A 27,402-nucleotide genomic window follows, 5' to 3' on the forward strand; every position below is an offset into this window, starting at 1 on the left:
ACAGGACATTGAATTCTGGCTAGATGACCAAATTATACTTCGGGGAACAGGACTGCATTGCTCTGCATTTTTCAGGGATGTGAAGGCTTAGACTGAGAACTACAAATGGATCCATTTCTAGTGAAAAAGCAAGAGAGAAAGTGTGCTTAGGGCTGCAGTCTTAGTATAAGAAGCATCTTGCCAGGTGCAACAGAGCTGCTACACTACCTTCCCAACAGGTGGGTCATTGTTGCTTACTGGGAGCAAGAAGGGGAGTGGCGAGGTCGTTGTGGTGCAAAAGCACTGGCAGCAGTGCTGGACCGGGTGCGCTGGTGCATTTGCACCAAGCTGTCCTCCTCACTGCTTCTTTGTACAAGACCTACAGGCAATCCAAAAATAACATTCTCTACACAGCTACAGTTAACTAAAGCAACACATGGCTTTGAGAACTGTATGATGTACCAATTTCTTCATTTCTGCCTCTACATTTTCAGACTCGTGCTTTAGAGGGACGCTACAGGAAAATACCAGTATAAAAGCGGCTTTGTATATCTGTCACTCAAGCAGTTAAAGATCTATACCATTATCTATTACATTGCCCTCTGTACTCTCAACCGAGAGTTAAGTATATCCTTGAATTGTTGTGTCAGACGACTGAAACAGATGAACGAGTGGAGATCACATCTTTTTTGTCTGGCTGTGATAAGTTTGTGACAAACAACGTGGCAAGATTTGCCGTTGCTGCCCCCAAACTGAGAAGAATGTTCATCAAGGACAATATGGTGGCCATCTGATTGTCAATGAAATATAGAAATGTATGTGTTTTGGTTTGCATTTTAAGATATATATGTATGTATAAATTGGCTAACACTATCTTTATAATGGTGTATCTATGTGCATTCTGTATAGCAAGGATAGGATTATATTTCTTTGTAGTGATGGTTGAAATGACCACAGTGGTTGCAATAACAAATAAACTAATTCACTGCCTTGCTCCTCTGCCTTCTCAGTAAGCAACAGTGACTCCCTTGCCAGAAAGCTAGCAGAGCAGTTCCACCCCAGAGGCTGAGCCGCTTCTACTATGTGCTACTAATTGAAGACTATTTCAGGTGTCAATGTTAAGTCAACCCACCGGCACTAACCTTGAAGCTGTGCACTTGTTATGGAAACTGCCCTAGACAATTGCACATGGTTGCATGCATTCATAATATATTGTTATACTGATCTGGCGATTTATTTTGGCCACATGGTGGTAGGAAGAAACCCCTTTAATCCATGCAGTGAGGATGCTTCATAGCAAAGCAGTCCTAAGTGGCCTTCACAGAGTGGCTCAGAAGTCAATACTTTCCACTGATACCCGAAATGTTACCAACCTTCCATTTCTCAAAGAGCTTATGGAGTCACAGGTGCCTGAGATCCAGCAGAAGCCTTAGCCTTTTTCTACAAGGAGATAAAAGATAATGTCAGAAATGGCTCTAGAGTCCCAGCCTAGGTGGCTCAGAAGCACATCTAAAAGGCTCAAATCGTGCAATGAATTGCAAGACTTAGTTCAGACTCTTACCAAGACACAGACTGACTTTATGGTGGCAGAGAAATAGGTCTGCTTCCTAATTTTTTCCTCCTTCCAAAAGGGGAGAGATTGTGCAAATTGTACATTTGAATGATCAGGCATTCAGGGGGGGGAGCATCTATAACAGTGGGGGCTAAGCTCTTTTGGCACAAGCCAAAGTACATATGCCAGGGACCAGGGACCTCACACTCTTAAATCCACATCTACAATAACCAGCATAATTTCTTCACACCAATAGCCACCACACATACATTGGTAGTTTTAAAATGCCAACAATACCAACATCAGCACGGGGATAAGAGTCTAGCCAGATACGTTCAATAGCAGAACTGACTTAGGAATAGAGATGGGTGAATTTGGCAACTTCAGTTACTCTCAATTTCTCATTCCACCCCCACCCCAGTCTTCAGTTTGCCCCACTGCAGATGCAGCCCGCATGAAAATCTGTATGCAAATTTGTGCACAGTTCTCCTAATACCTTTTGCACGTAATTTCCCCCAATATAAGCATTTTGTGGAAGCAATTTCCACATAACAGAATGCATTTTTGTGGGCGCTACTTTCACAAAAAGACACGTTTTTGTATGCATCCTTTGCCTCGGAGGACTGCACCACAAAATTCGGAGCCGTGCAAATTTTGAAGAGCTGTGCTTTGCTTCACGTTTTCGTTTGGGAAGTGTGAATTTTGTAGGATCACATTTAGCATAACGAGCTAAACAATTTTCTTCTCTGTGCCCCTGCTTAGGAACAACAAAGCAATTCTATTCTGATATACAAACCTTAGATTGCAATTTGCAATGGAGTGTTTGGTCAGATAGCCAAGGATGCTTTAAGGCTGCGGTTGCACTTATCCTCCAGCTTAAAGGGGGGTAAAAATGAGTGTCAGTATTTAATAGCTATACAGCGATTTTAGCATTCATATTTAAAATGTGTTCCCCCCCCAAAAAAAAACACACACCAGGTTTGACTGAAAGGCAATTTTAAATTTACGGCTGAGAAACAAACTACACTTTAAATTATTAACCATTTTTAAAAAGCATGCTTAAGATGGCCACTTTTATTTTGGAAGAAAAGCAGTCACATAGGACCTCAATTCAGAATACAATCCTGATCTCGATTGGGCCTTTATACTAGTGGGTCCACTCAGATCCTGCTTGCAGGCTTCCTATAGACATCAGGTTGGCCACTGTGAGAACAGGGTGCAGCACTAAATTGGGCCTGGAAAATTTCTCCTGGAAATGCAATATGATGTTGGCTTTTGATCACCAGGAGACAGAGATGATGTGAGAGTTTGCTCAGTGAAACTGGGGTTTTAGCATATTGTTATCTACCCAAAGCCCCTTAGGATTGTGGGTGGATGAATTACAAATCAAACAGATAAACGAGCAATGATCTTTAACTATTAACCTATGCTCGATTCACTCCTGTTGAATTAAACATAAAAGTTCTTAAAATCTAGTCGTATCATAGAGTTGTATAGTTGGAAGGAACCACGAGGGTCATCTAATTCTAATCCAATCTTCCTGCCCAATATGGGGCTCGAACTCACAACCCTGAGATTAAGAACCTCGTGTTCTACTGACTGAACTATCCCTCTTCATTTTACCGGATGCACACTTCAAAAGTCTCCAGGTTTATAATGGATTTTATTATTGAAACACTCTATCACTTGAGAGATACATATGAAAAGAACTTTTCATTTTTTGGAAATTGGATAACAATTTCTGGTTGGACAGTTACCCCTTTTCCTTAATGAGAAGCTTAGTGATGAAGTCTTTAGCTTCCTCCGACACTTTTTCGAATTCTTGATCATCAAAGCTCCACCGACAAGCCAGGATGTTGTTCAGAGTCTCATTATCATCATCGCCCAGAAAGGGAGACAATCCGCTAAGCCTGCAGGAAACAGGGAAACAGGCAAAACGTTTTGTGAATTACGTAGATCATGGAGCAACCTAAACCTTCTGGACTTTAATCAACAGTCAGAGTCCAGGAGTAGCTTCCATCAAGTTGACATCAACTGTAGGAGAAAAGCACAGTCTTAACAATGTAGGCTGCAGGATACTTACAACATATAGGCAATGACACCTATACTCCACATGTCGGTAGGAAACGATACAAAGTCGTAGTTTACAACTTCAGGAGCGAGGAATTCTGGAGTGCCAAAGTTGACCTTAAGCTTCTCCCTTGGTTTATATCTAATGAGCGGCAACGAAATGCAATGAGAAACAATGTCAGCAAAAATGATATCTACTTAAGAGTTCAACACAAAGGTTGGGATTCAACTAAGTTGATGAGCAAGCAGAACAAGGTCCACTTGTCCACAGGACTTTGTTCCTTTCCTTCCCCCATGGCTCCCTAAATGTGCTCTGGAGGATTAGGGGAAAAACCCAGACTAGGTTTAGGGGACGTGCGACAGCAGTGAAGGAAGTGGGGGGGAGGTCCCACTGTGTGGGCAGACCACATTGAACTCACGCATATCCCACTGAACACTACATTGAATTCCACCCAAAGATACTTTAAATAGGCAGTTAGTGGGGGCAGGCAAACATATAGCTGTCAGGATGATGCCAGAGAATATAAAACAGGCCTAGGCAAACTCAGCCCTCCAGGTGTTTTGGGACTACAACTCCCATCATCCCTAGCTAACAGGACCAGTGGTCAGGGATGATGGGAGTTGTAGTCCCAAAACATCTGGAGTTTGCCTATGCCTGATATAAAACATGCTGGTGACGAGAAAGCATCTCTTGTTGTCTTGCCCCAAACTTCCTTTTCTTATACGGTCATTGTTTTGTAATTTTGCCGTTTGGTTTAGTACCTCCATCCTTAACATATGACATGAAATAAACCCTACTAAAGTCAACCCATTGAACATGTTGAGGATCAGAATGTGAATTTGGGAGGACTGTGTGTATTTTGATGACCGCTTGCAGCCTGTTTTGCAAAGGATCTTGTATCACGATAGCACCTTGCTCTGGATTATTTGGAAAGAAGCAAAATTGGATCCCTCTTCTGGTCTATGACGGTATTTTTGGCAACTAAAGCAGCCTTTTCACCCTTCTGTGAGATTGCCTGTTCGAAAACTTCGACCAACATGTGTACTATCGGGTTCTTCGTTTAAACTACAGGGGAAATGCGTTCAAGACCGGCCATCTTTGGGTAGCCTAGAGAGTCTTTTCTTTATTATTGCACCATTTCTCCCAATATTGGATCACTTGAAAATGGACATTGGATTTAGGAAATAAAAGATGCTGGTAGCTTGATTGAAAGCAACGTACCTCCTTGCCAGCCCAAAGTCAATAATCTTGATTTGATTTGTCTCTCTATTCACACACAGGATATTCTCAGGCTGCCAGAAGGGGAAAAAAGAAAAGAAAAAAGAGCACACATTTATGAGAAATGCTACATGAAGTGGAATCAGCACATTAAAAACACAACACAGCACAAAAATATGCTTTGCAGTGCCTGCATCTTGAAGCAGGTCGGCCTCTGTGGACATCTCAGGCTGTAATCATGTGGTATTTGAGGCTGGGAATGCTCTGCCAATGTAGGTTTCCCCTTGCTGTGGCTTTTCTGTTTGACATAATGTAGCAAGTCAAGATAAAAAACTCATTAGTGAGCTTTCAGAAAGGGACTGCAAGCACTCGGACTGGACTTCAGGAAGTCTGTGTTGTGATTTTGCAACCCATCATGAATCCACGCTGAGACATGTTTTTTATAGCTCTCCTCCTCCTCCATTCGTATTTTAAAACTCACCACTATTCAACATTTATCTTTCAACTTTAGCTTCTTAGTTCACTGTTCCTCCTCTCCCTAATCAGTATCTAATATATTAAATGTGAGCCTTTTAAATGGGGCGGGGCGGGGCGACGACACTGTTATTATGTTTTTTTTTCTGTGATAAATAATATTAACACCAGATATTGACTAAGAGGGAAGACTTAAAGGTTAAATGCATCTGGGCTGTCAGAAAACAAATTGCTTGATCCAATAGATGATAGATATATAGATGATAGAAATAGATACAGTGGTACCTCTACTTACGAATTTAATGCGTTCCGAACACACATTTGTAAGTCGAAAAAATTTGTAAGTCGAATCCCATAGGAATGCATTGGGGGGGGGGGAATTCGTAAGTTGAAGCAACCCTATCTAGAAATTCGTAAGTAGAAAAAATCCTATCTAAACCGCATCCAAGATGGCGGACGGAGCTCCATTTGTAAGTAATTCGTAAGTAGAGTTATTTGTAAGTAGAGGTACCACTGTAGATGATAGATAGATAGATAGATAGATAGATAGATAGATAGATAGATAGATAGATAGATAGATGATAGATAGATAGATGATAGATAGATAGATAGATAGATAGATAGATAGATAGATATGGTGAGTCCGATCCCTCCCACGGGGGCAGCCAAGAAGCAGATAAACCCAAAAAACCGTTATTACTAAGCAGTTTATTCACTACGCACAGAGAGAGACGAAGGAATGGAGTCCATCTAAGATAATGGCGAAGCTCCAAGTAAAGTCCAACCCCCCTCCGTCTCTCTTATCCTACATCATCCCTGCATCGGCCAATCATAGCTTTCTGCTCCTGAGCTTTCAATGCATGCCTGGTCCTGGGAGAGGGGGTGGGGTCAGGAATGCTTTCCAAAGACACTGAGTCTGTCAGCTGTCTCTCCAGTGGTGCTTCTTCCTGCTGCTCCTCTTCCAATATTTCCCAGCTTCTCCCCTCTGCAGCCTCTGAACTATGTCCTTCTGCAAACCACTCTTCTAAATCTATACTGTCCTCCTGTTCTCGGCAAGGTTCAGGAGAAGGGGGGGATGGCCCCCACCATTCCTCTTCACAACCTCAGCTGAAATCGCGTGAGTTTGCTTAAAGGATCACTATGTCAGATGTGTGATTTGAGCTTTCAGGCACCCACCTCTGGCTCCATTATTGCTGATTATATATTTGAATCCACACTTGTCTCACAAATTTACACTTGCTCAAAAGAGGATAAATTATAGAGATGTTGACCCAGTGTGCAGGAGCCCCCCAAAAGGCAAATTGTCACTATCATAATACGGTCATACAAATCCATAGTGCAACTGCATTTCGAATACTCTGTGCAATTCTAGTCCCTCACTTCAAAAAGGATATTGTAGAGTTTGAAAAGGGGAACCGAAATGACCCAAGGGATGGAGTGACTGCCTTATGAGGAACGGTTGCAGCATTTGGGACTTTTTAGTATAGAGAAGGCAATTAAAAGATACATGACACTAGTTTATAAAATTATGCATGGATATAGTCTTAAATCCATGTAAAGGAACATAAATGGATAGGATGACGTCTGAACTGAAGCGAACACTTTGTCAAGCCAAACTAAATGTTAAAAGCACAAAAAGGTGACCTAGCCCATTTTGGTTCAGATGTGATGGTTTCTGCAGACAAAAGCTTGGCAGGACCAATAATCGAATTCTCCTCTTGGCCAGAGGTGAACAAGGTGGTTCCTGCCAGTTCTAATGTTTCAGCGTTAAAAACTGATATAATGTCCCAGCAATATCACACACATTAATTGCCACCTAAAGTGATCAAATTCTTCAGGTTCACTCAGCGGATATCTCAATGGAAGAAGGATTGCTTTGGCTTAAGTCAGAACAGTTCACACATATGAATATAACAAAACCAATGCGGCTATTCCTGGAGAAAAAACAAGTTCAAGATCATTTGTTGAGCATTTGCTGGACCCATTCTCCAACATGGAGACCACTACCAAGCGAAGGCCTCAAAGTTCATGCCAGGCCACTGTGCGCTGCTCTGGTTCACCAGAAGCAGCTTTGTCATGCTGGCCACATGGCCCGGAAGCTGTCTGCGGACAAACGCTGGCTCCCTCGGCCTATAGAGCCAGATGAGCGCCGCAAACCCAGAGTCGGACACGACTGGACCTGATGGTCAGGGGCCCCTTTACCTTTACCTTTAAAGTGGGATATCAAATCCAAACTCTTCTTCTTCTTCCCAGGATCCTTTGGGGGACGCCATGACTGTTTACAGTGGTACAATATTATTATTATTATTATTATTATTATTATTATTATTATTATTATTATTATTAATACCCTGCTCATCTGGCTGTTTCCCCAGCCACTCTGGGCGGCTTCCAACAAAATATTAAAAATACAATAAAAATCAGACATTAAAAACTACCCTAAAGAGAGCTGCCTTCAGATGTCTTCTAAAATTCCGATAGTTGTTTATTTCCTTGACATCTGATGGGAGGGTGTTCCATATGGTGGAGATGGGACCAGGGAAGGAGAGTATGGTCCAGAGCAGAGATCCTGGTTGCTATGGCCTGGTTGTTATGCTGTCAGAGCTGGTGACAGGCTATCCACAGTGCCCAGAGCTCCTTTTTCTTCCAGGGTTCCAAATATGCGCAAGACTCCTACTTATTCACCCTCCTTCCAAATCTACTTTTGCATATCAAAGGTGAACACAAGATTTTGTTACACAAATCTGTGTGTAACATCTGGTCCTTGTCGCTGAGTTACACTCACGAAGTTCCTGGACGTCAACCAGATATCAATTTACTTATCGGTACAGTCATACCTCGGGTTAAGTACGCTTCAGGTTGAGTACCCATCTGGAACGGATTAATCCACTTTCCATTACTTTCAATGGGAAAGTTCACTTCAGGTTAAGTACGCTTCAGGTTAAGTACGGACTTCTGGAACCAATTAAGTACTTAACCCGAGTTACCACTGTATTGAAACGTTAGAACCTAAACCCAGGTATCAAATTCAGCAGAGCAGAGGTGTTGGTCAGACTTCTTAGGGACAAGAGCGAATGTTTGAGGAAGGTAGAATATAGCACAGTCATTAGTTAAGCGGCCACAAAAATAAGTCCGAGAGAATCAACTGCAGGTATAACATTGAAATCCAACAGCTTTTAGCCAAGCGAGGGAGGGAAAATTGCCGCCTTTAATCTCATGGGTAGTGTAAGAAATGCACTGTACCTTCAGGTCTAAATGGAGGATATACATCTGGTGCATGTATTGAACCCCTTCACAGATCTGCTTTATGAACAAGATGGTATCTATCTCTGACAAGTTGCTGTTCTCGTCAATAATTCGATCAAACAGTTCTCCTCCCTCCACACTGAAAAAGAGAGAGAATTCAAAATTCATGTTACTGGAGGTCCCCATAATCAAGGGTTTGATTACACACACACACACTTTTATTTAAAGAAACTCACTGCAGCCAACTGAAGGCAACCAATCACGCCCTGGACCCCCCAAACTCTATTACCACCAATGAAAACTAATAAATGAATAGAAAGAGAACCTACCCACGTGACGCTGACACAAAAACCTTGAACATACGCTATGTATGTAAAAGAATGAATGTTTACTAACCGCTTCTCTCTCTCCCTCTCCCCAAGTCTCTTCTCCCCAACCTTATACTGTCTATAACAGGGGACGGCAATTTTTTTTAGCCGCGGGCCAGTCCACTGTCCCTCAGACCTTGTGGCGGACCAGGGAAGAGACACTGGTGGGGAGCTGGAATAAGGGGTGAGGGGGGGAAGTAGTCCTACTCCCCACCCACCCCCCACCCCCAGCCGCTGTGCTTATCTTCCCTGGGGCTGCCGCCACCACCACCACTGCTGCTGCTTCTCATGGGTAGGCAGAGCGAGCTTGTCCGCTCCTCTCTCTGGCCCTCAGGAGCACCAAGGTGGCGGTGGCAGAGGGAAGATGAGCGGAGCAAAAGGGGTGGCTCTGGAGAGGGGCTGCTTAAAATGGCGCTCAGCCCAGCCCCCTTCCTCCTCTAGGCAGGATGGGGAGAAGCCAGGAGGAGGGAGGTGTCGCCGTGGTGTGTGTGAGGGAGAGGGGTGGGAAATGGAATGGCGCAGAGAGAAAAAATGGCGCAGCCCGAATGAACAGAATTATGGGGACCTCCACGGACAGTCCTGAAGGCAATTGGGCATGATCCAGCCCACGGGCCTTAGTTTGCTCATCTATATGTCTCACTTCAAATATGACTGATCTGTGGAAAGGATTCTATGAACGGAAAGCAGAGATGCTTTATGTGGTTTGGTGACCCTAGAAAATGTTTAATAAAAACACTTTTTTTAAAAAAAAGAAAAGAAAATGTGAATCAAAAGTAATTACAAAATGTGCATTTCGGGATTTGGATTTCCCATGACTTACATTGCATCCCACCCTTCCCCAACAAAAACATGAGAACACAATGCCATTGGGAGAAGCTTTCACCCAACATATAAAGGTGTCATGGTGGGTAGCGCTACCCCTGGCGCTGATGTGCATTGTACATGCAGATATATGTACACAGAACTCCTCCATGCCAGTTTGAATTCCCCTCCTATGGAGAAGCTCTATGTACACACATCTACGCATGCAGTGTGTGTGTGTGTGTGTGTGTGTGTGTGTGAGAGAGAGAGAGAGAGAGAGAGAGAGAGAGAGAGAGAGAGAGAGAGATTATTCATGGGGAGCCGAATGCGTGGGGATAAGTTGAACCCTTCCCTCTCACAGCGACTACAGCTAAAGCAACCCCCCACTCACGTAAAAATAAGGCTCAGAAATAAAAAGGGCCATTTACTCTGTGTGTATATATGCACATGTGTGGACATAACCGAAAGCCCAAGAAAAGGAAACAGAAGAAACATTCGACATACTATTCCATGACGAGAACAATGTCATGTTTTGACTCAAAAGCATCATACAGCTGAATGAGGTTCACGTGGTTCAAATGGTTCATCACATTGATCTCATTCTTTACTTCGTCCTGTGAAGAATGCAAGAACGGTGCTAAATACGATGATAAATATGGCAGAAATTGGATGTACACTTATTGCTTGACCTCGCTGCTATGGCTCCTTCCTGCTGTTGACCTTTCATTCAAAATGTTCCTAGGTTTGTAGGACAATCAGATTGGGTATCTCCCAATTAATAGCAAAAATATATTGTAAATACTGTCTAGTGGCAATAACTTTAAGCTAATTGGGGGGGGGGACAGGAGAAAGTAGCTCATGCCTAGAAATGGTAAGTATATTGTAATAGAGTGAGAGGTGGGAAAATCCTGGTGTCTGTGAATAGACAGATAAATTCCTCCTGAACTTGGTGTAATGGAAAGAGAGGCCAAGACAATGGCTCAGTGGCAGAAAAATTAACTGCAATAAAAGAAATTAAAGAAATTAAATAATACGGCTTATTTATAACCATGGATTTACAGGGTGATCTCAGTATGAGCTGTGGACACGGGTGAGCTGGGATTCAAAAGGCAATGCAAGTGGAAGAAGAAATATCTGTTCCCCAGCTGTGTTCACAAGTTGTACAAACAGGAGCGTAATAAACCAAGGGATATGGGAATCAGTAGAACAAAAGCTGCCACTTGGAAGTGGCAAACCAATTTGCAAAACAAAACCTCTTGGGCAAGGCTCTGCTGTAGACTGTTTAACCTGCACTCTACTTACCCTTACCTTTTCCTTGGCAGCTCTTGCTTTTATAATTTTGGCGGCTAATTTGAGACCCGTTGCTTTTTCTTCACATTTATGCACCTGGCCAAATCGTCCGCTAAAGAAAGGAAAAGAGGGAAATGTCGCTGAATCCAAGACCCATCGCCCTTCCTTTGAGATACGAGCATTCAAGTTTGCTATGCTCGCTAGAATCTCATTATTTGAGGCAGAACAGTGTCTAGCAATTGTCCCTTATTGTGAGGTACTGCCCCACCAATCCTGCTGGACCCCTGGCAATCTCTGTCAAACCTCCTCAAATTAAGAGGAAGTATACTTAAGAAAGGCACGCCAATGTAAGTCTGGAGGAATATAATGTGGGAGTTACCCGGAGAATGATTCCTGTAAGGAATGTTGGACAGAATTGGAGATCAGGTACGAAGTACCTTGAAAGTTGGCACTGCCCCCCCCCCCACTAAGCTTTGAGTCAATTGATATATAGAGTGATATTCAATGTTAGTCATACTCAGAGTAGATCCACTAAAATCAATGGATTCATTTCAGTGGGGCCATTCTGAATATGACTCTGTTGGATATTACCCAGGCTTTTCAACCTGACATCTTGAAAACGTGGCTAATTATGCCAAAATGGAAAAAGAATATATTATAAAACTATCAATATGTTGCCTTTCATATTGATTTTCCACACCTCACAAAGTTGCACTTTGGGTGGTTGTCCATATTGTTTTAGTCTAGTTACGCCTATTGCCGGATCTATCACAAAACCATCCACTGCAGTGTGATATTCAACAGCTTGGAAGAGATTCCTCATTCTGCTAACAATTCCTTCAGTTGTACTTACCCTCCCAAAACTTCGCCCTTGTGGACATGATAATAGCTATGGATCCCTGCTCTTTTAGCTGAGACGATCCGATGATCAAAGGGAGCCGCTGGAGGGGAGATACACTCTACAAATGAAAAGAAATGCATGTGAAATCCTCGCATGACATGAAGAAATTGACCTATTATGCTCATTATCTACCATTTCCACAGAGCAAGCAGTGTTACAATGTTCAGTACACATGCACTTTGTTTTACAAAATATTAATTAATGACTACAATCAACACCGAACTTCACTCCGGACATGCACCAGAGTATATTTTGAATTTCAGAATTCTCACCTCTGTACAGTGGTGCCTCGCTAGACGAAATTAATTCGTTCTGAGGGGCTTTTCTTATAGCGAAAAATTCGTCTGGCGAATCCCATAGGAATGCATTGAATTTTTTTGAATTTTTTTTTGCCCATAGGAACGCATTAATTGAATTTCAATGCATTCCTATGGGAAACCGCGATTCGCTAGACGAATTTTTCGTAAAACGCATTCGTCTAGCGAGGTAACCTCCGCTCGAAAAATCCTTTTGTTAAGCGGAAATTTCGTTAAGCAGGGCATTCGTTAAGCGAGGCACCACTGTACTTGAATTCTAGGGAGGAATGAGGGGGTGGTGATATATAAACACAGGGCTTATGGTGTGGAAATCAGAGGCTACAGAGAGCTACCTCTTCATTTGGTTAAAGCTACAAACAGCCACCACATCAACCCACCTTGTGAGTTTAGGGAGGCAAGTCCTGGGCCTGTTTTTGTAAGTCAGGTGCTTACTAAAAGCCATTTGTGTGAATAAAGGCACATGAAAACATTTCCATTTGCCCCAGAAGGTATAATCTACTCAGTTTGCTTTAAGAGGCTCCTAAGAACTGGATTTATCAGTAATCCGGAATCCAATTCATGGGGCCATCTTTGAGCAAGCTGGGCAGCTATCAAGTTCTCTGTGAATAATTAAAAAGACCCTCATGGGTATAAAGATACAACAATGTGAAATCTTTCCAGTGGCTTTCCATGGATTCTTACATCGCCACTTTTAAAAAGAATTCACTAAGGGTAGTATTGCAAGGGTTTCTCACCCCATGGCAAAATTTTCCTGTAAAAAAGAATCTTGTGAACTTCCCGAGGACTGTGCCTTAACTTAACAAAACAAAATAACAAAAAGAAAACTCGCATTTTGCAAAAGCCTCAAGCCCTGTTAGTTGGTACAAAGCAACAACAACCCCCAATTAACAAGTCGCCATGGGGCTTCAGAATGGACTCCACAGAAAGCTTTTGAACTTCCTCATTCTCAAAACAGATTGTCAGCTGGTGTGAATTAACAAAATAACACCCCTGAAGTTTCATGCAGCTCTATTAACTCCTGGGAAGTTAATTAAAGATGCAAGGTACACTTCATTTTGCTTAGCATCATCACCATGCATATCTATGTTGTTGTTTTTTAAGCCAGGTTGTACCAATTGTAATATTGTCTCCTATTGAAGCTTCTTGCTTATTTTCATTCTTCGTGGGTGTGGAATCAGATCCATTTGTTTTCCCAGGCAAGGCAGGCTCTGCCTCTTTTGGCTTAGTCGCTCCTTTTGGTTTGTGTCCATCCTTGGCATTCGCTGCATCTACCCTGCTCTTTTTGCTCTCCTCCTTGGTAAGACCAAAGTCATTCACGCGACGCTTACTGCTGCCATTCTGCTCATCTTTTGGAGGGAATGAGGCCTTTTCACTGTCCTTATGCCTACAGGATGAGGGATACAGATTATTCTAATGGCATCGTGAGAGTGGGGTTGGAATGAAGCAAAAATATAGGTTAAAACAAAACAATGTAAGGAGCTCGTTACTTTTCAGCGTTTGCATTTCATGCCTAAACAAAATGCATATGGTAAAATAACCGCACAAAAAGCAGCTGTTGTCTTCACCATTTTATACTTTATTGCTCTCTGCAAACTTCAGACCAGACCAGAGCAGATCACAAAGAATGAACATACTAAGTTCTATATATTTTGGATACAGAGATACTAAACATCACTAGAGAGGCAAGGGAAGAATATTCAAACATTAATTTTCAAGGGGGAGGTTGTGTATTGGAATAAACAGTAACTATCATTACCATTTGTAAAAACTCACATTGTCAACATTTTAAAATGTTATTTTCCTATGCTTTTATTTTTAATAGTACTACAGTATGTTTGTATGTTATACCAACAATAAATAAAACAAAGTAACACTTCGATCATTATTGGTTGCTAGTGGGGCTCGCTCTGTCATTTTGCCATCTCCAAACCAATATGTTCGTCTGTTTTGCCAAGTACGACAGATTTTTAAAATGCAAATTCAGTGTTGTATGTGACTTTTGCGTAAATCACACCAAGCCCCACTCTTCATGTATGCAATAATCTTTAATAGGTAACTGCATGATATTTGAGGAATTATCATATAAAACCTACCTGACATCTTGATTCTGGCTTTTTGATGGACTGCTAAGATCTTCTGCTGTATCTTCACCTGGGGATGTAGTTTCTGGTACTTCTGTTTCTTCATCTCTGCTAGTATCTGTTCCTTCAACATCTTTTCCTGCTTTCTCTGGGCTTTCTTCAGACCTCTGGTGCTTTTTTACAACTCCCAAAGCATCACTCTTTGTATCGTCGCTACTCGATTTTTTACAAACGGCCTTTGCTTCTGCCAGTTTTTTCCCTGTTGTCTTCGGGAGCGAGCCTTTCCAATTTTTGCTATGGCTGTCCTCCGCGTTCTCCTTTGACTCATGAGTATGAGGTTTAAGGGAACTTCTCTGAACAAAAAGAGCACTTGCCTTCTCAGTATTCTCCTTGTTGAGTTTATGGACCTTTTCTGTGTGGGAATACGATTCTGGGCTCCCATCAGATTCCTCTGGAACCAAACAGATAACAGCAGCCATTTGAATGAAAGAAGAACATGTATGGCTGGCAGCATTTCAGTTGTTTGGGGGAAAGTCATCTGTTCCTCCCTCTTTCCTCCCTTTATTCTACCCTGATACAAAAGGTAACCCAAGATTTTCCATGTACAGTGCTACCTCGCAAGACGAATGCCCTGCAAGACGAATTTTTCGCAAGACGAATGCGTCTTGTGATCTGATGGTGACTCACAAGACGAATTCGTTTTGCGAAAAAATTGTCTTGTGAATCGCAGTTTCCCATAGGAATGCATTGAAATTTAATTAATGCATTCCTATGGGCAAAAAAAGAAATTTCAATGCATTCCTTTGGAAAAACGTGATTCGTAAGACGAATTTTTCGCAAAACGAATTGACTCACGGAATGAATTAAATTCATCTTGTGAGGCACCACTGTACTGGAACAAAAGAACAAAACAGCATATCAAAAAATTCTGCAAGTTGAGTCAATAAGTATAGTTTGCAGTATGTACAGTTTGGTCTGAAATATTAAAATACTGCTTGAGAAATCTCCAATTCAGTGGTCAGCAAACTTTTTCAGCAGGGTGCCAGTCCACTGTCCCTCAGACCTTGGGGGGGGGGACAACGACTATATTTTTTTGGGGGGGGGTGAACTTATTCCTATGCCAAACAAATAACCGAGAGATGCATTTTAAATAAAAGGACACATTCTACTCACGTAAAAACATGCTGATTCTCGGGACCGTCCGCGGACCAGATTTAGAACGTGATTGGGCCGGATCCAGCCCCTGGGCCTTAGTTTGCCTACCCATGTTCTAATTGGTAAGTAACATGGCCGACATACACTGGTACCTCAGGTTACGAACTTAATTCATTCCGGAGGTCCATTCTTAACCTGAGACCGTTCTTAACCTGAGGCACGCTTTCGCTAATGGGGCGTCCCGCTGCCGCTGCTCCGCCAGCGCACAATTTCCGTTCTCATCCTGAGGCAAAGTTTGCAACCCGAGGTACTACTTCCGGGTTAGCGGAGTTTGTAACCCGAAGCATTTGTAACCACTGTATTTACAGGAATAAGTTTAGGCTTATAAGAATAAAACGAGCTAGTCTAGAGGTGTAGACTTGGCACAGGTCCCATGAGCAAGAGGCCAAGGTTGAGAAATTTCACTTCAGAATTCCCTGCAGTGCTAAAGCCCTTTGACAAGTCTAGTCCCTCTTCTCTAGGGCACAAGGCTAGGCATAGAAAGGTATTGTCATTAGGTTTGGAGGACAAAAAACTAACCTGAGGAGTCTGGTGGTTTCTTCTTCTTTATCAATTTTGTTCCCTTTCTTTCCTAGGGGGAAAGGAACAAGCAAACACATTAGACCCTTAACTCACAATACACTTCCTTTGCAAAACTGCACGTTCTCTTCTGTAAGCCACATATTTCCCACAACTTCTAATCAAATCCAACTCTGGCGACATCTGTAATTACTTCCCCTGGCTACTACCTGCAACTGGAAGATGCAGTCGTGGTCCCGCATTTCCAAACAATGACATGGCTTATTTGGTGGGAAGGTATGCAAAAGCTCCCATGAGCTGTCATCTTTGTATTTGTGGTTTAAGTGTGGTCAAGGTTCTTACCATAGATCTTGCCCAGACAAAGATTTTTGTCTGAAATTCTCAAAGGAATGTCTGCTATGGGAAAGCCTCTGGTATTTGCTGCCTTCTTTCCAAATTGGGCAATCATGTGATATGTAATGTGGCCATTTTTGCTCTAACTCAGGCACCCCCAAATTGCGGCCCTCCAGATGTTTTAGCCTACAACTCCCATGATCCCTAGCTAGCAGGACCAGTAGTTGGGGAAGATGGGAATTGTAGTCCAAAACATATGGAGAGCCGAAGTTTGGGGATGCCTGCTCTAACTCTACACATGCATACACACAAATCAGAGATAAATTTACTGAATAATAATAATAATAATAGGAATAAGAAGAAGCTGTTTTGGGGCCAGTTATCTGCTTATGTTTTTATTAGCAAACTGGCCAATGAATCCCCACTCCCAATTGCTAGCTGTATATTTTAAACTCATACTTTTTAGTATTCAGTTATGACCAACAGTTATAAATGGAGTTCGACTGAATTCTGTGCAAACTTTGAAGTAGGCTATTGGCACAAAACACCATTGTTAAAGGTCTTCACTGCTCAGAGAGTCAATACTAGATAGCTTATTGTTTCAAAACAATGTAGGGTGGTTCCTTCACTGCGAGAAATGAAGTTACAGGGAACCAGGGAGAGGGCCTTCTCAGTAGTGGTGCCCGCCCTGTGGAACGCCCTTCCAACAGATGTCAAAGAAATAAACAACTATCTGACTTTTAGAAGACATCTGAAGCCAGCCCTGTTTAGGGAAGTTTTTAACGTTTGAAGTTTTATTCTGTTTTTAATGTTCTGTTGAAAGCCGCCCAGAGTGGCTGGGGAAACCCAGCCAGATGGATAGGGTAGAAATATTATTATTATTATTATTATTATTATTATTATTATTATTATTCCATCCCTATTCGTCTTTCTTGTAGTTTTGATTCTCTGCCTCTTCTGCTCCATGTCTTCACAGTCCCCACATCTATAGCTGCCCCTTGCTCAACAGTTAGAATATCCATGAACTAGGGAAGGAAGGACATGTCAATTTTGCTTCTCTGCTTCTCATTTTCCTAATATTAATTTCTCCAAATTTCCAAATTTTAAAAATCCTCTTTAAAATTCTTCAGCATTTTTATGCAGCTTTGACTAATTAATGCACACATTTTTGCAAACAATTTGTCCTAATGTAATGCGTCTTATGTTACTCATTAATGTAGTCATATTTACGCACACTTTAACCTAATACTGTATATGCATTGTTGTAAACGTTATCTGGTTGGAGAACTGCACCGCAAAATTCAGATAAATGCGAATTTCGAAGGATGGATGTGTTTCCATTCTCATATTTCTTCGGAAAGTGTGAATTTGAAAATTTGCCTTTCAGTGTGAACTTAACAAAAATTCTCCCCTGTGCCTACCATGAACATTCTGCATATTACAACCCCTTAGCTAAGCCACTCTGAGGGTTTATTTTACAATCAAGTGAGATATATATCACTGAAATAAATAACCATTGGGAAAGAAGTTCGGAGATTATCATTAGCTTTCTTCAGTTTGCCAAGCATAGCCTTGCTATCTGATTTTAATCTGTTATGTGCTGATCACTGAGATGCATTAGAAAACAACGGTGCTGAAACAAACCGGTATGATTTGCCACCACAAAATTATGTTCCCACATTCACGGGAGTTCTGAGTATGTGATACACCCTGCCTGGTACAACTTCTCCGCAGTCTACAATGCTACAGTGACGGCAAAGATGTATGATCTGTTGTTGGAGTGGTATACAAAAGATGAGTTGACAAAAGAAGTGATGATTAAATGGGCAAAAGATTTGGGGCATAATATTGAATATGATGCGTGGTTGAAATTATGGAATCAAACTTTAAGATTTACAGCATGTACTGCCTTGAAAGAAAATGTATATAAGATGATGTACAGATGGTATTTAACTCCAGTTAAATTAGCTAAAATGTATAGAATGAGTGATAAAAGTTGCTGGAAATGTAAAGAGAAAGATGGTGAATTTTATCATATGTGGTGGACATGCGAAAAAGTTAAAAGATTTTGGGAAAGTTTATATAACGAATTGAAAAAGATGTTTAGATATACCTTTCCAAAAAAACCAGAAGCATTTTTGTTAGGAATAATAGGAGGAGAGATTAGAAAAGAAGATCAAACACTGTTTATGTATGCAACAACCGCGGCTAGGACTTTGTTAGCCCAAAAATGGAAATTACAGGAATTACCTACAACTGTGGAGTGGCAGATAAAAATGATGGACTATGCTGAACTTGCTAGATTGACATGCAAGATTCGTGACCAGGGGGAGACAAGGTTTCAAAAGGACTGGAGTAAATATGTGGACTATATGGAGAAAAACTGTAGATCATTAAAAACTCTTGCAGGATTAAAATAAACCTTACGAATTGACCAATATGTTAAAAAAGGAACTGCAAAAAAGGGAATTAACAAGAAACCCGCATGAGGGGAGGGGGGGAAGTCATAGCTCGGCGGAGCAAGGTAAAAGATGTGAATATAAGATTTTGTATAAAAGATTGGTTTTGTTAATTTGTTGAATTTGGAAAATTGGAATAAAATGTATTTTTTAAAAAAAATACAATGCTACAGTGACATCTAGAGGAAGCTTTTACTAATATACTGTTCACAGAAAAAAACAGAATGTCAGAAAATAAGAACTGCCTCTCAGGATCAGTCCAAGTCCACTGTGATCTGCATTCACTTTTCATAAATGTTAACCAAATGTTGCCAAGTAAAATATCCCCTGTTGCCTTTCCACCCACCTGACCCCCAAGATATACTACCAACTGTTATGGCTGCCAAATATTAAATGTTCATGGGCTGTATCTGTGACAGACACCTTTCAGACACCCTGGGTCCTGTGCCACCGGGGGAAATGAGTGTACCGCTCTGTCTGCGCACCTTTTCACCTGCTCAAGATATTACTGCCACCAGATACAGGGGGATTTGTTTTGACAAGGCTACCCTTTATCAATCAACCGGAAAACTTCCCTTTGGTTTCCCTGAAGTCCCTTGAGGTAGCTTGGTTTATGGCTCCTAGGCATGGAGGTGTTTCAAATAAGATGATATTACAACAGGGTTATGAAAGATAATCTGCAATCACACACCTTTTTTCCCCTTTGTGTTCGAGCATGAAATTTAGGCCTATCTCTTCCCAACTGCAAATCTATGTCTGAGAATACCATTTCAGACTTCAGATGGGGGCTCGCATGGCAGAATCAACCCCCGACAGAACAAAACCCACATCCTTATGCATAGAAAAATAGCATGTCAGGGGAAAGAATGGGCTAGAAACCTAATTCCTGTCATTTTGTTTTCCATGTGCAGGGATTATTTTTAAATTGATGAACATTATACATAGAAAAATAGCATGTCAGGGGAAAAGAGTAGGCTAGAAATCTATTTCCTGGCATTTTGTTTACTGTGTGCAGGGATTATTTTTACATTGGTACATTCACTTCCATGGTTCAGTCCAAAGACACAGGTTCCCCAACTCAGCTGCTGTTTGGCTCCTTGCTCTAACCCTGCAAAATATTTGCTTTCAATTACCACCTTCCCTCAATCAGCCAGGTTGCACTTTATTTGGCAGCACCGTGGAACAGGTTGCTTTCAAGGCGAACGGCTGTTGTACCAGGCTCAACAGTATCTCCTTTCTATAAGGTCTCTGGCTGCTCCTTCCAGAACATAATATTTGCCTAAAATTCTTGCTGGGGCAATGTGTTTCTCTGAGCAGCCAAGTTAACTCTGTTGACACTGTTTCCTATCCAGAATGCCTTAGTCTGACCTGGTACTTGGATGAGATTGTTTGAAAGAAATATGTGCTGAAAAAGGCAGGAATTAGACACGAAGGCGTCATTAGGCATAAATACCGTGCTTTTAGTAGCAATTTGAAATTCATTCCAAAATTAACTTGGAGTTTTTATGAACACCTGACTGCACTGAATTCCTTCTTTATACACCACCAGGATGAACCTGGCAATGTTTCTGATACTCAACTTGCTTTTTTCTTTTTTTTTATTCACCTAATAAAACCCTTTGATTTTCTTCCCACTGCCAGAAGCACTATAATGAACATTTCATGAAGTTGCCTCCACCTCCCAGCCTTTATCATCCCATCAGGTAAAATCGGGTGCCAAAACTGAACTGTTCTGTGGCTTCGGTTCAATTGCACTTAACAGGTCATAATATATAGAAATTTGCATCTGCAAATACTACATTGCCTGTACATGAGTGTTTATATCGGGAGCTTCTGGGAAAAAAATATAAAAATCTCTTGGAGATTTATTAGGATCAGATATCCCACTTCTGTGTCAGTCCCATTAATAGTTGCGGTTCAGTTACTTGATCTGAGTGATGATAACAAGTACTTCAGTATGCCATTCCCAGCCAAACTAACGTCATGAATCTTGATATATAAGCACCAATACAGAGTAGACATGTTTTCCCTGACAGCAACCCACGTGCAACTATACCGACGCCTCAACATAGAGACTTTTTTTTAGCATCAGGGCATGAGACATCACCTGAGTAAATGCCCTGGGGCTGCTGAAAGCCAACATTCCTCATTCAGGTTCCTCCCTATATTTCTTGTGACATTTGTTCCGATGTTCATACGGATGGGATCCAAAATCAAAGGATACCAGATAAACTTGTCAGGGATCTACATAACCTTTGTGGAGTTTCTAAGGGGTTTATAAAACTTTTCTGTTTCAAATTTCCCGACAGCCTCCTACGTGTGTACCATATGGGTTCTTAAAACCCTCGCTTATGTTATGAAATTCCTTTAGCTGCTGTTCCCCTGCAGCACCCTAGCACAAAGCAGGACAAAGAGCAGCACAAGGCATCACAAAAGGAAGACACACCACATATACTGCATCATGACTCTGCGTTCATCAGAGAACCAGTCTTTTCACCTTGTCGTGTGTGTTCAGGATCGACAGAACTCCCAGGCACAAAAGGTTGGGTACCACAGATTCCACCTCACTTGATTCCAACTCTGCTGATGACTTTAAATTTGGTGACTCATATGTCAACATGTGAAGTGAGGCATTTGGAAACCTCTGGGTGGAACACTTCCAACAGCTCAAGGATTTCTGCTTGCCAGGTGGAACGATTTCCCCTCTTCTCTTGGAGTCAATATTGTGCCTGCACAACTATTTAGTTGAATCCGGCCCTTTGTGTTTGAAGTACCTTCCGATAATAAGAAAACTCTGTCTGTGGTGTATGATCTGCAATGGCTTCAATTCTGCAGTAACCATCAAAGGATGGATATGATGATTTGAGTCAGAAGACCTCTATTTATCACCAGAAGGCACCATTCTAACAACCATGCCAGAATGTTTACTGCTAATACAGTGCAAGGTGCAATTAAAACCACATTAAAAACACTACTAAGGGCCATTTTACACATGCGTGTTGATCACTTCTTTCATTACTCATGTCATGGCTATATAGTAGCTATATAAAACCTGCACGTTCAAAGGCAGGATAACTCTCAATTGCTAGGGAGGGGGAACTTCTTCATGTCTTATTTCTGGCTTTCCCAGAGTCACCACTGTAGGAAGCAGGATGCCAGAATCTGATATACCAGAATTCACTTACGTTCACATATTCACTTTGTAAAGACAACACATTTTAGTGCAAACAGTTACTGCACTGGTTAAAGGAGTCATTGAGTGCTGAACCTATCAAGTTATGAATTATGCACGTATGGGTCAATCAACCCTTAGTGAGCAATTTCTGAGCAAGAGGCCACCTGTCAGGGATTGGGCGGAGGAGGAATGGTGGAGACCGCCTCCCCATCCTGACCTTCCAGGGAGGAGAAAAAGGAAGACAGTACAGTCATACCTCGGTTTAAGTACGCTTCGGTTTGAGTACTTTCAGTTTAAGTACTCCGCGGACCTGTCTGGAATAGATTAATCCACTTTCCATTACTTTCAGTGGGAAAGTTCGCTTCAGGTTAAGTACACTTCAGGTTAAGTACGGACTTCCAGAACCAATTACACTCATACCTCGGGTTAAGTACGCTTCAGGTTGAGTACTCCACGGACCCATCTGGAACGGATTAATCCACTTTCCATTACTTTCAATGGGAAAGTTCGCTTCAGGTTAAATACACTTCAGTTTAAGTACTCCGCGGACCGTCTGGAACGGATTAATCCACTTTCCATTACTTTCAATGGGAAAGTTTGCTTCAGGTTAAGTACAGACTTCTGGAACCAATTGTGTACTTAAACCGAGGTACCACTGTTATAGATTTACAACAGGGGTTTGAGGGAGGAAGCAGCTGAGAGGCAGATGAGGGGGAAAGTTTGGAAATCATGAGACAGTCAGAACAACACCCGGCGAACACGTTGTCATTAAAAAGCACTCCAGACCTTCCATCTCCGAGAACCCGGCGAGCCTTAAAAGTAGGAGAGCAAAGAGCTTGAAGACAGAAAGCTCTTAGTGGCATCCGTAGAGGATGATGACGAATGAGAAAGTGGCAGAGAAGTGGATGGAGATTCACTTAGGACAACACCATTATCCAAGAGGCTGGGTTCTATAGCCTCTCTCTGTAAAGTTTGAAATAGAAAAGGACTGTAAGAAACTTTCCCTTGTCTTTATAACTTCCAGGGCAACCAGCCGGGAGCTGCTGACAGCACCCTGACACCACCTGAAGACTTGATATAACTTGAACACTCTTTTCAGTTCTGGGAAACTGCTTCCAGCCAAATCATAGAGCTGAGGAAGATGGAAGTTAACTATTCCCTTTATTTCCAAAGTTCAGCCTGGTAATACTGTTGCACCCATTGGCAAAACAGCAAACACACCCTCACCAAACACGAGGGATGTATCAGAAAACCGGGGGGGTCACACACCCCAACATTTGAAACCTATTTGTAATTTTTAAACAAATAAACCAGCAAAGCCTAAGCAAGAAGAGACCCCAATACAGTCCACTGACTATATGGTTAGCAATAAAAAATAAATACATGATACATGTCTCTTAAGTGCAATCCAGTTTGGAAAAAGCCTCAGAGCTTTTAGTAGTTCTATAGAAAAGCCACTGTTTTCCCTCCCTGTGGAGCGAATGATGATATTCTAATTGACAATTGCACTCAGAACAACAGTAAATACTGGGCCTAACATGACAGCCAGTCGCAGTGAAAGAAACAGACAAACCCAGCTGTAATGAATTACAGCGAGTTCATTTCAATGTTTGTTCAAGAAAATCTGAATTATAGCCTGGTTATACTTAATATGCGTGTTTAACAAATCCAGCTGTGGTTTATGAGCTTGAGCCAATGGTTATTTTCATGGACAGTTAGACTGATCTTGGATTCCTTTAAAATACAGTCCGGTAGGCAAGTTTAATTTCATGTCTGCACCCCTTTTAATTTCAGAAGGAAGCACAAAGTATATTACAACGGTATGCTAAAACAATTACAATTGCATCAAAAATGACAAATCTAACAATATGGAAAAAATATTGAGGAATAAAAGCGCTTTAATATTCTCCTTGGAAGCTGATAGTCATGGTGTCAACGGAGCCCAGAGATACGGTGCTGGGAGGCTGTTCCCCCAAAACATTTACTGATAAAAGTTCACTTTGGCGTGAATGAAATGTTCAAGGTCTGGATCATAAGGTATCCAGTGGATGTTACAGGCTTCTAAACAAGATGGTAAACGCACAGATTATTTTCAGAGAGCACCCAGTTGAAATAAGATGGTGTGCAGAGAGCGTATGTTGATTTCAGCAGCTCATAAAGTCAACTGTGTGAGATAACCTCATTCATATAGACCAGGCACCCCCAAACTCGGCCCTCCAGCTGTTTTGGGACTACAATTCCCATCATCCCTGACCACTGGTCCTGTTAGCTAGGGATGGTGAGAGTTGTAGTACCAAAACAGCTGGAGGGCTGTGTTTGGGGGTGCCTGATATAGACAATCAGAATGTCCTTATGCAAAAGAAGCTGAGAAAAAGGAATTTTGGCTAATCTTAACATAGGCACTCCCAGTCTATTTTGACTCATCTTGTTCTTCGAATGATTCTGATGTATAATAATACAATACAATACAATACAATACAATACAATAATTCTTAAACATAAATGCCTTGATCCAACTCTAGTCAAGCTGGACAAACTTGTTAACATATCATTAGCTGTGCAAGAAATGGGGGGTGGTAGTTGGGTTTTGAGTGTACAGTCAAACCTCGGTTTACGACTACCTCGGCGAGCGGCCGCTTCGGCGAGCGACCGCCACGGACCTGGAAGTGTTTACATCCGGGTTCCGCGGCGTCGGATGCGCAGCTCGCACATGCGCAGAAGCGCTCTATCGGCGCTTCGCGCACGTGCAGAAGCATGGCTTCAGCAAGCGACCGCTTTGGCAAGCGACCACCTCCGCAGAACGGATTGCGGTCGCAAACCGAGGTACCACTGTATCTCAGAATGCGGGTCACATTTTTAAAAATACATGCAATGCAGACAGACTGCATCCTTATTCAGATGCACATTGGAGCATCGTTTGACGGTGCAAACAATTTATACCCATGGTACTCTGTGAAGTAAGCAACTCACACATACCAGCAGCTGTTTATCCATGGGCTTCTCCTTAGCTGCATCACCCTGGAACTCTTTTATTTTGCTTTTATTTTGAGAACAGCACTTTTGAATATTTTATATTGAAGGGCAGCTGAGGGAGAGGTAGTAGGCATATGCAAGACCCATGCTGCCTAAGCCACCACGTCACTCCTAAAAAGTTTTGTGAGCCCATTTTTTATAAAAAAAAACTCATTTTGTCACACACACACACACCCTCAGTGATTACACCTGGGGCAGGCTGCACCCCCCCCTCCTCTGCCACTGGGTTCCACATCCTGTTCCTTACAGTGGCCAGCATAGGCACCGGCCCCCAACAATGTATTTTTGAGGGCACCAGGCCACCTCAATGTTTAGAGAGCATTCAACTAACCCCCCCCCCGGCTCCTTGCAATGTCACACGTGATGTCAGGACATCATGTTGGGGGCCCTCAATCAACTAGAGAAGATGGCAGGATATGAGCAGAAGTAGATTTTGGGGAGCGCGACTGGTTCGCCAAGAGGATGCCACAGGGAGCTGTTGGCACAATGACAAACCATGGAAGGTGAAAGGTAGGGGACGCCTAATTTTGACATTGCACAGGACTGCCACTGAGATTTTAAAGCCGCCCTGAGTGGCTGGGGAAACCCAGCCAGATGGGCGGGGTATAAATAATAAATTATTATTATTATTATTATTATTATTATTATTATTATTATTATTATTATTAAGTCCGCCACTGATATGAGAGCTACAGCACTCTGCCCACCTGCAATTCCCAGCAGGTAGCATTCAGAGGTGGAATATGGCCACATTCAAACTAAAACACTACCTATGCTTTCCACTGTGTCATGATCTTGCCCATTTGGACTTTTTTAGACACACATCTGCGCAACTGACAGCATCGTTTACCCAGAAGGACTGAAATATTGAGCAGGCTTTCCCAGATACAGCCTTTCGCCACATAATATTGACCGAAATAAATCAAAATTAGAACTCATGGTTCACAGTAACATTAGGTTTCAATCTGTTAAAGTTTAGCGCTTCTATGGCTCTTTGACTGCGCACATGCATCTCTTCGTCTCTTGTTTAAATCTGTGGGACTTTATCCCAAATTGACACTGTTCAAATAATAGCAGATCTGACCAATATACAGCCTTAATGTTGATTAAAATGTATTTGCATTCTGCAATGGATTCATTTTGATACCCCGAAACAGCCTGTATACGTATGCTTCCTATGGTTTCATTCACTTACACAACACATTCGTTTTACATTAGGTTATCACTATTTTAAAACGGTGCTTGCAAAGTAATCTAGATTATATGGGGAAACCTTGGCCTGAAACACCGAAAGGAAATATTTCACAAGATGCTGTCCTGCCGCTGCCCAGACTCCCTTGGCCCTTATTGAATTACATATGTTTACTCCAGCCAGGCATTATCCAACAAGGAAGTGGGGCTGTTTAAGGATAATGCTTTTGCAAAGCCCCTGGATGCAACAGTGAAAAGTCTTAAGGTAAGATGAACTACAGTAGTTAATAAGGCAATGGGTATAGAGAAATGACTAGGAGTGTGAGCTGTGCACTACGAAGTCCCTGGTTCAAATCCTGCCCCGGCCACAGGCTGACTACGAAGGCTACTACTGTCTACGCTCCATGGTCAATATGGAGATAATAATAATAATACAGGCCTCATTTACAGGGATGTTGTATTGATCCTGAGATAATGCACACTGAACACTGTAGAAATTATGATTATTACTTATGAATTGAATTATTACTTATGAATTGAAGCAGATCCGTTTGAGTCATATTAGCAATGGACTAAGGGACCAGTTTGTGAAACTCAATTTTTCCCCGTCACATTTCAGAATCTCTGTGGCAATGAAGTGGATCTGGAAAAGGTCTGAAAGTGTTGGGTGCATTTCTAATAATGGAATTGATTTAGAATTGAATGGTTTGTGGAATGGAAGAGGAGGACACCCACCTGCCACTAGTTAATAGCCAGGTTCTCCTATAACACCTAACTATGGTCTAATGGTTAATCTTCACTGTGGTTTGCAAAAACAAGCCAGCATCGTAAACTTGGGTTTGATATTAGTTTGTTTCTACCATAGTTAGAATGGATCATAGTTTGTTTAGATGAAACTGCAAGCTATGGTTAATCTAAAATGGAAGTGAAAGCACCCAAAATGCCCTTGTGACTAGGGAGTTCAGGGGTTACCCAGGTTCACTCTTGCAATGCTAAACTATGGTTTAGTGTTACATCTAAAGTAGTCCAATATCTACACCCATGCCTACCCTGAAATAGCTTGTTACATGTGCAGCGTTCCTTATATATTTTACAAAAAAAAAACGTAACCTGCAGCAAAGGTGTTCAGGGAACTGAAAAGGTAAAGTTCTACTGAATGAAAGTGCCAAATACCTTCAA

General features: G+C 41.9%; 1 protein-coding gene across 3 annotated transcripts in view; it reads right to left on the bottom strand.

Annotated features, from left to right (window-relative positions):
- Positions 1–1,352: 1,352 nt before the first annotated feature.
- The window catches only part of MYLK4 (myosin light chain kinase family member 4), an 85,630-nt gene continuing 59,580 nt past the window's right edge, over positions 1,353–27,402 (bottom strand). For 2 of the 3 annotated variants that reach the window (XM_060278024.1, XM_060278022.1), the window contains 12 exons: positions 16,033–16,084; positions 14,311–14,749; positions 13,330–13,601; positions 11,853–11,958; positions 11,012–11,111; positions 10,214–10,323; positions 8,538–8,679; positions 4,824–4,894; positions 3,615–3,743; positions 3,289–3,441; positions 2,328–2,406; positions 1,353–1,419 (listed from right to left, as the gene is read on the bottom strand). In XM_060278024.1, the coding sequence (XP_060134007.1) occupies positions 1,372–1,419; positions 2,328–2,406; positions 3,289–3,441; positions 3,615–3,743; positions 4,824–4,894; positions 8,538–8,679; positions 10,214–10,323; positions 11,012–11,111; positions 11,853–11,958; positions 13,330–13,601; positions 14,311–14,749; positions 16,033–16,084 (1,701 nt within the window). In that variant the 3' untranslated portion in view covers positions 1,353–1,371. The remainder of the gene's footprint in view (positions 1,420–2,327; positions 2,407–3,288; positions 3,442–3,614; positions 3,744–4,823; positions 4,895–8,537; positions 8,680–10,213; positions 10,324–11,011; positions 11,112–11,852; positions 11,959–13,329; positions 13,602–14,310; positions 14,750–16,032; positions 16,085–27,402) is intronic. The other variant, XM_060278023.1, reaches the window with a different exon arrangement.

Source organism: Zootoca vivipara, chromosome 8 (assembly GCF_963506605.1).
Source record: "Zootoca vivipara chromosome 8, rZooViv1.1, whole genome shotgun sequence".
Classification (NCBI taxonomy): domain Eukaryota; kingdom Metazoa; phylum Chordata; class Lepidosauria; order Squamata; family Lacertidae; genus Zootoca; species Zootoca vivipara.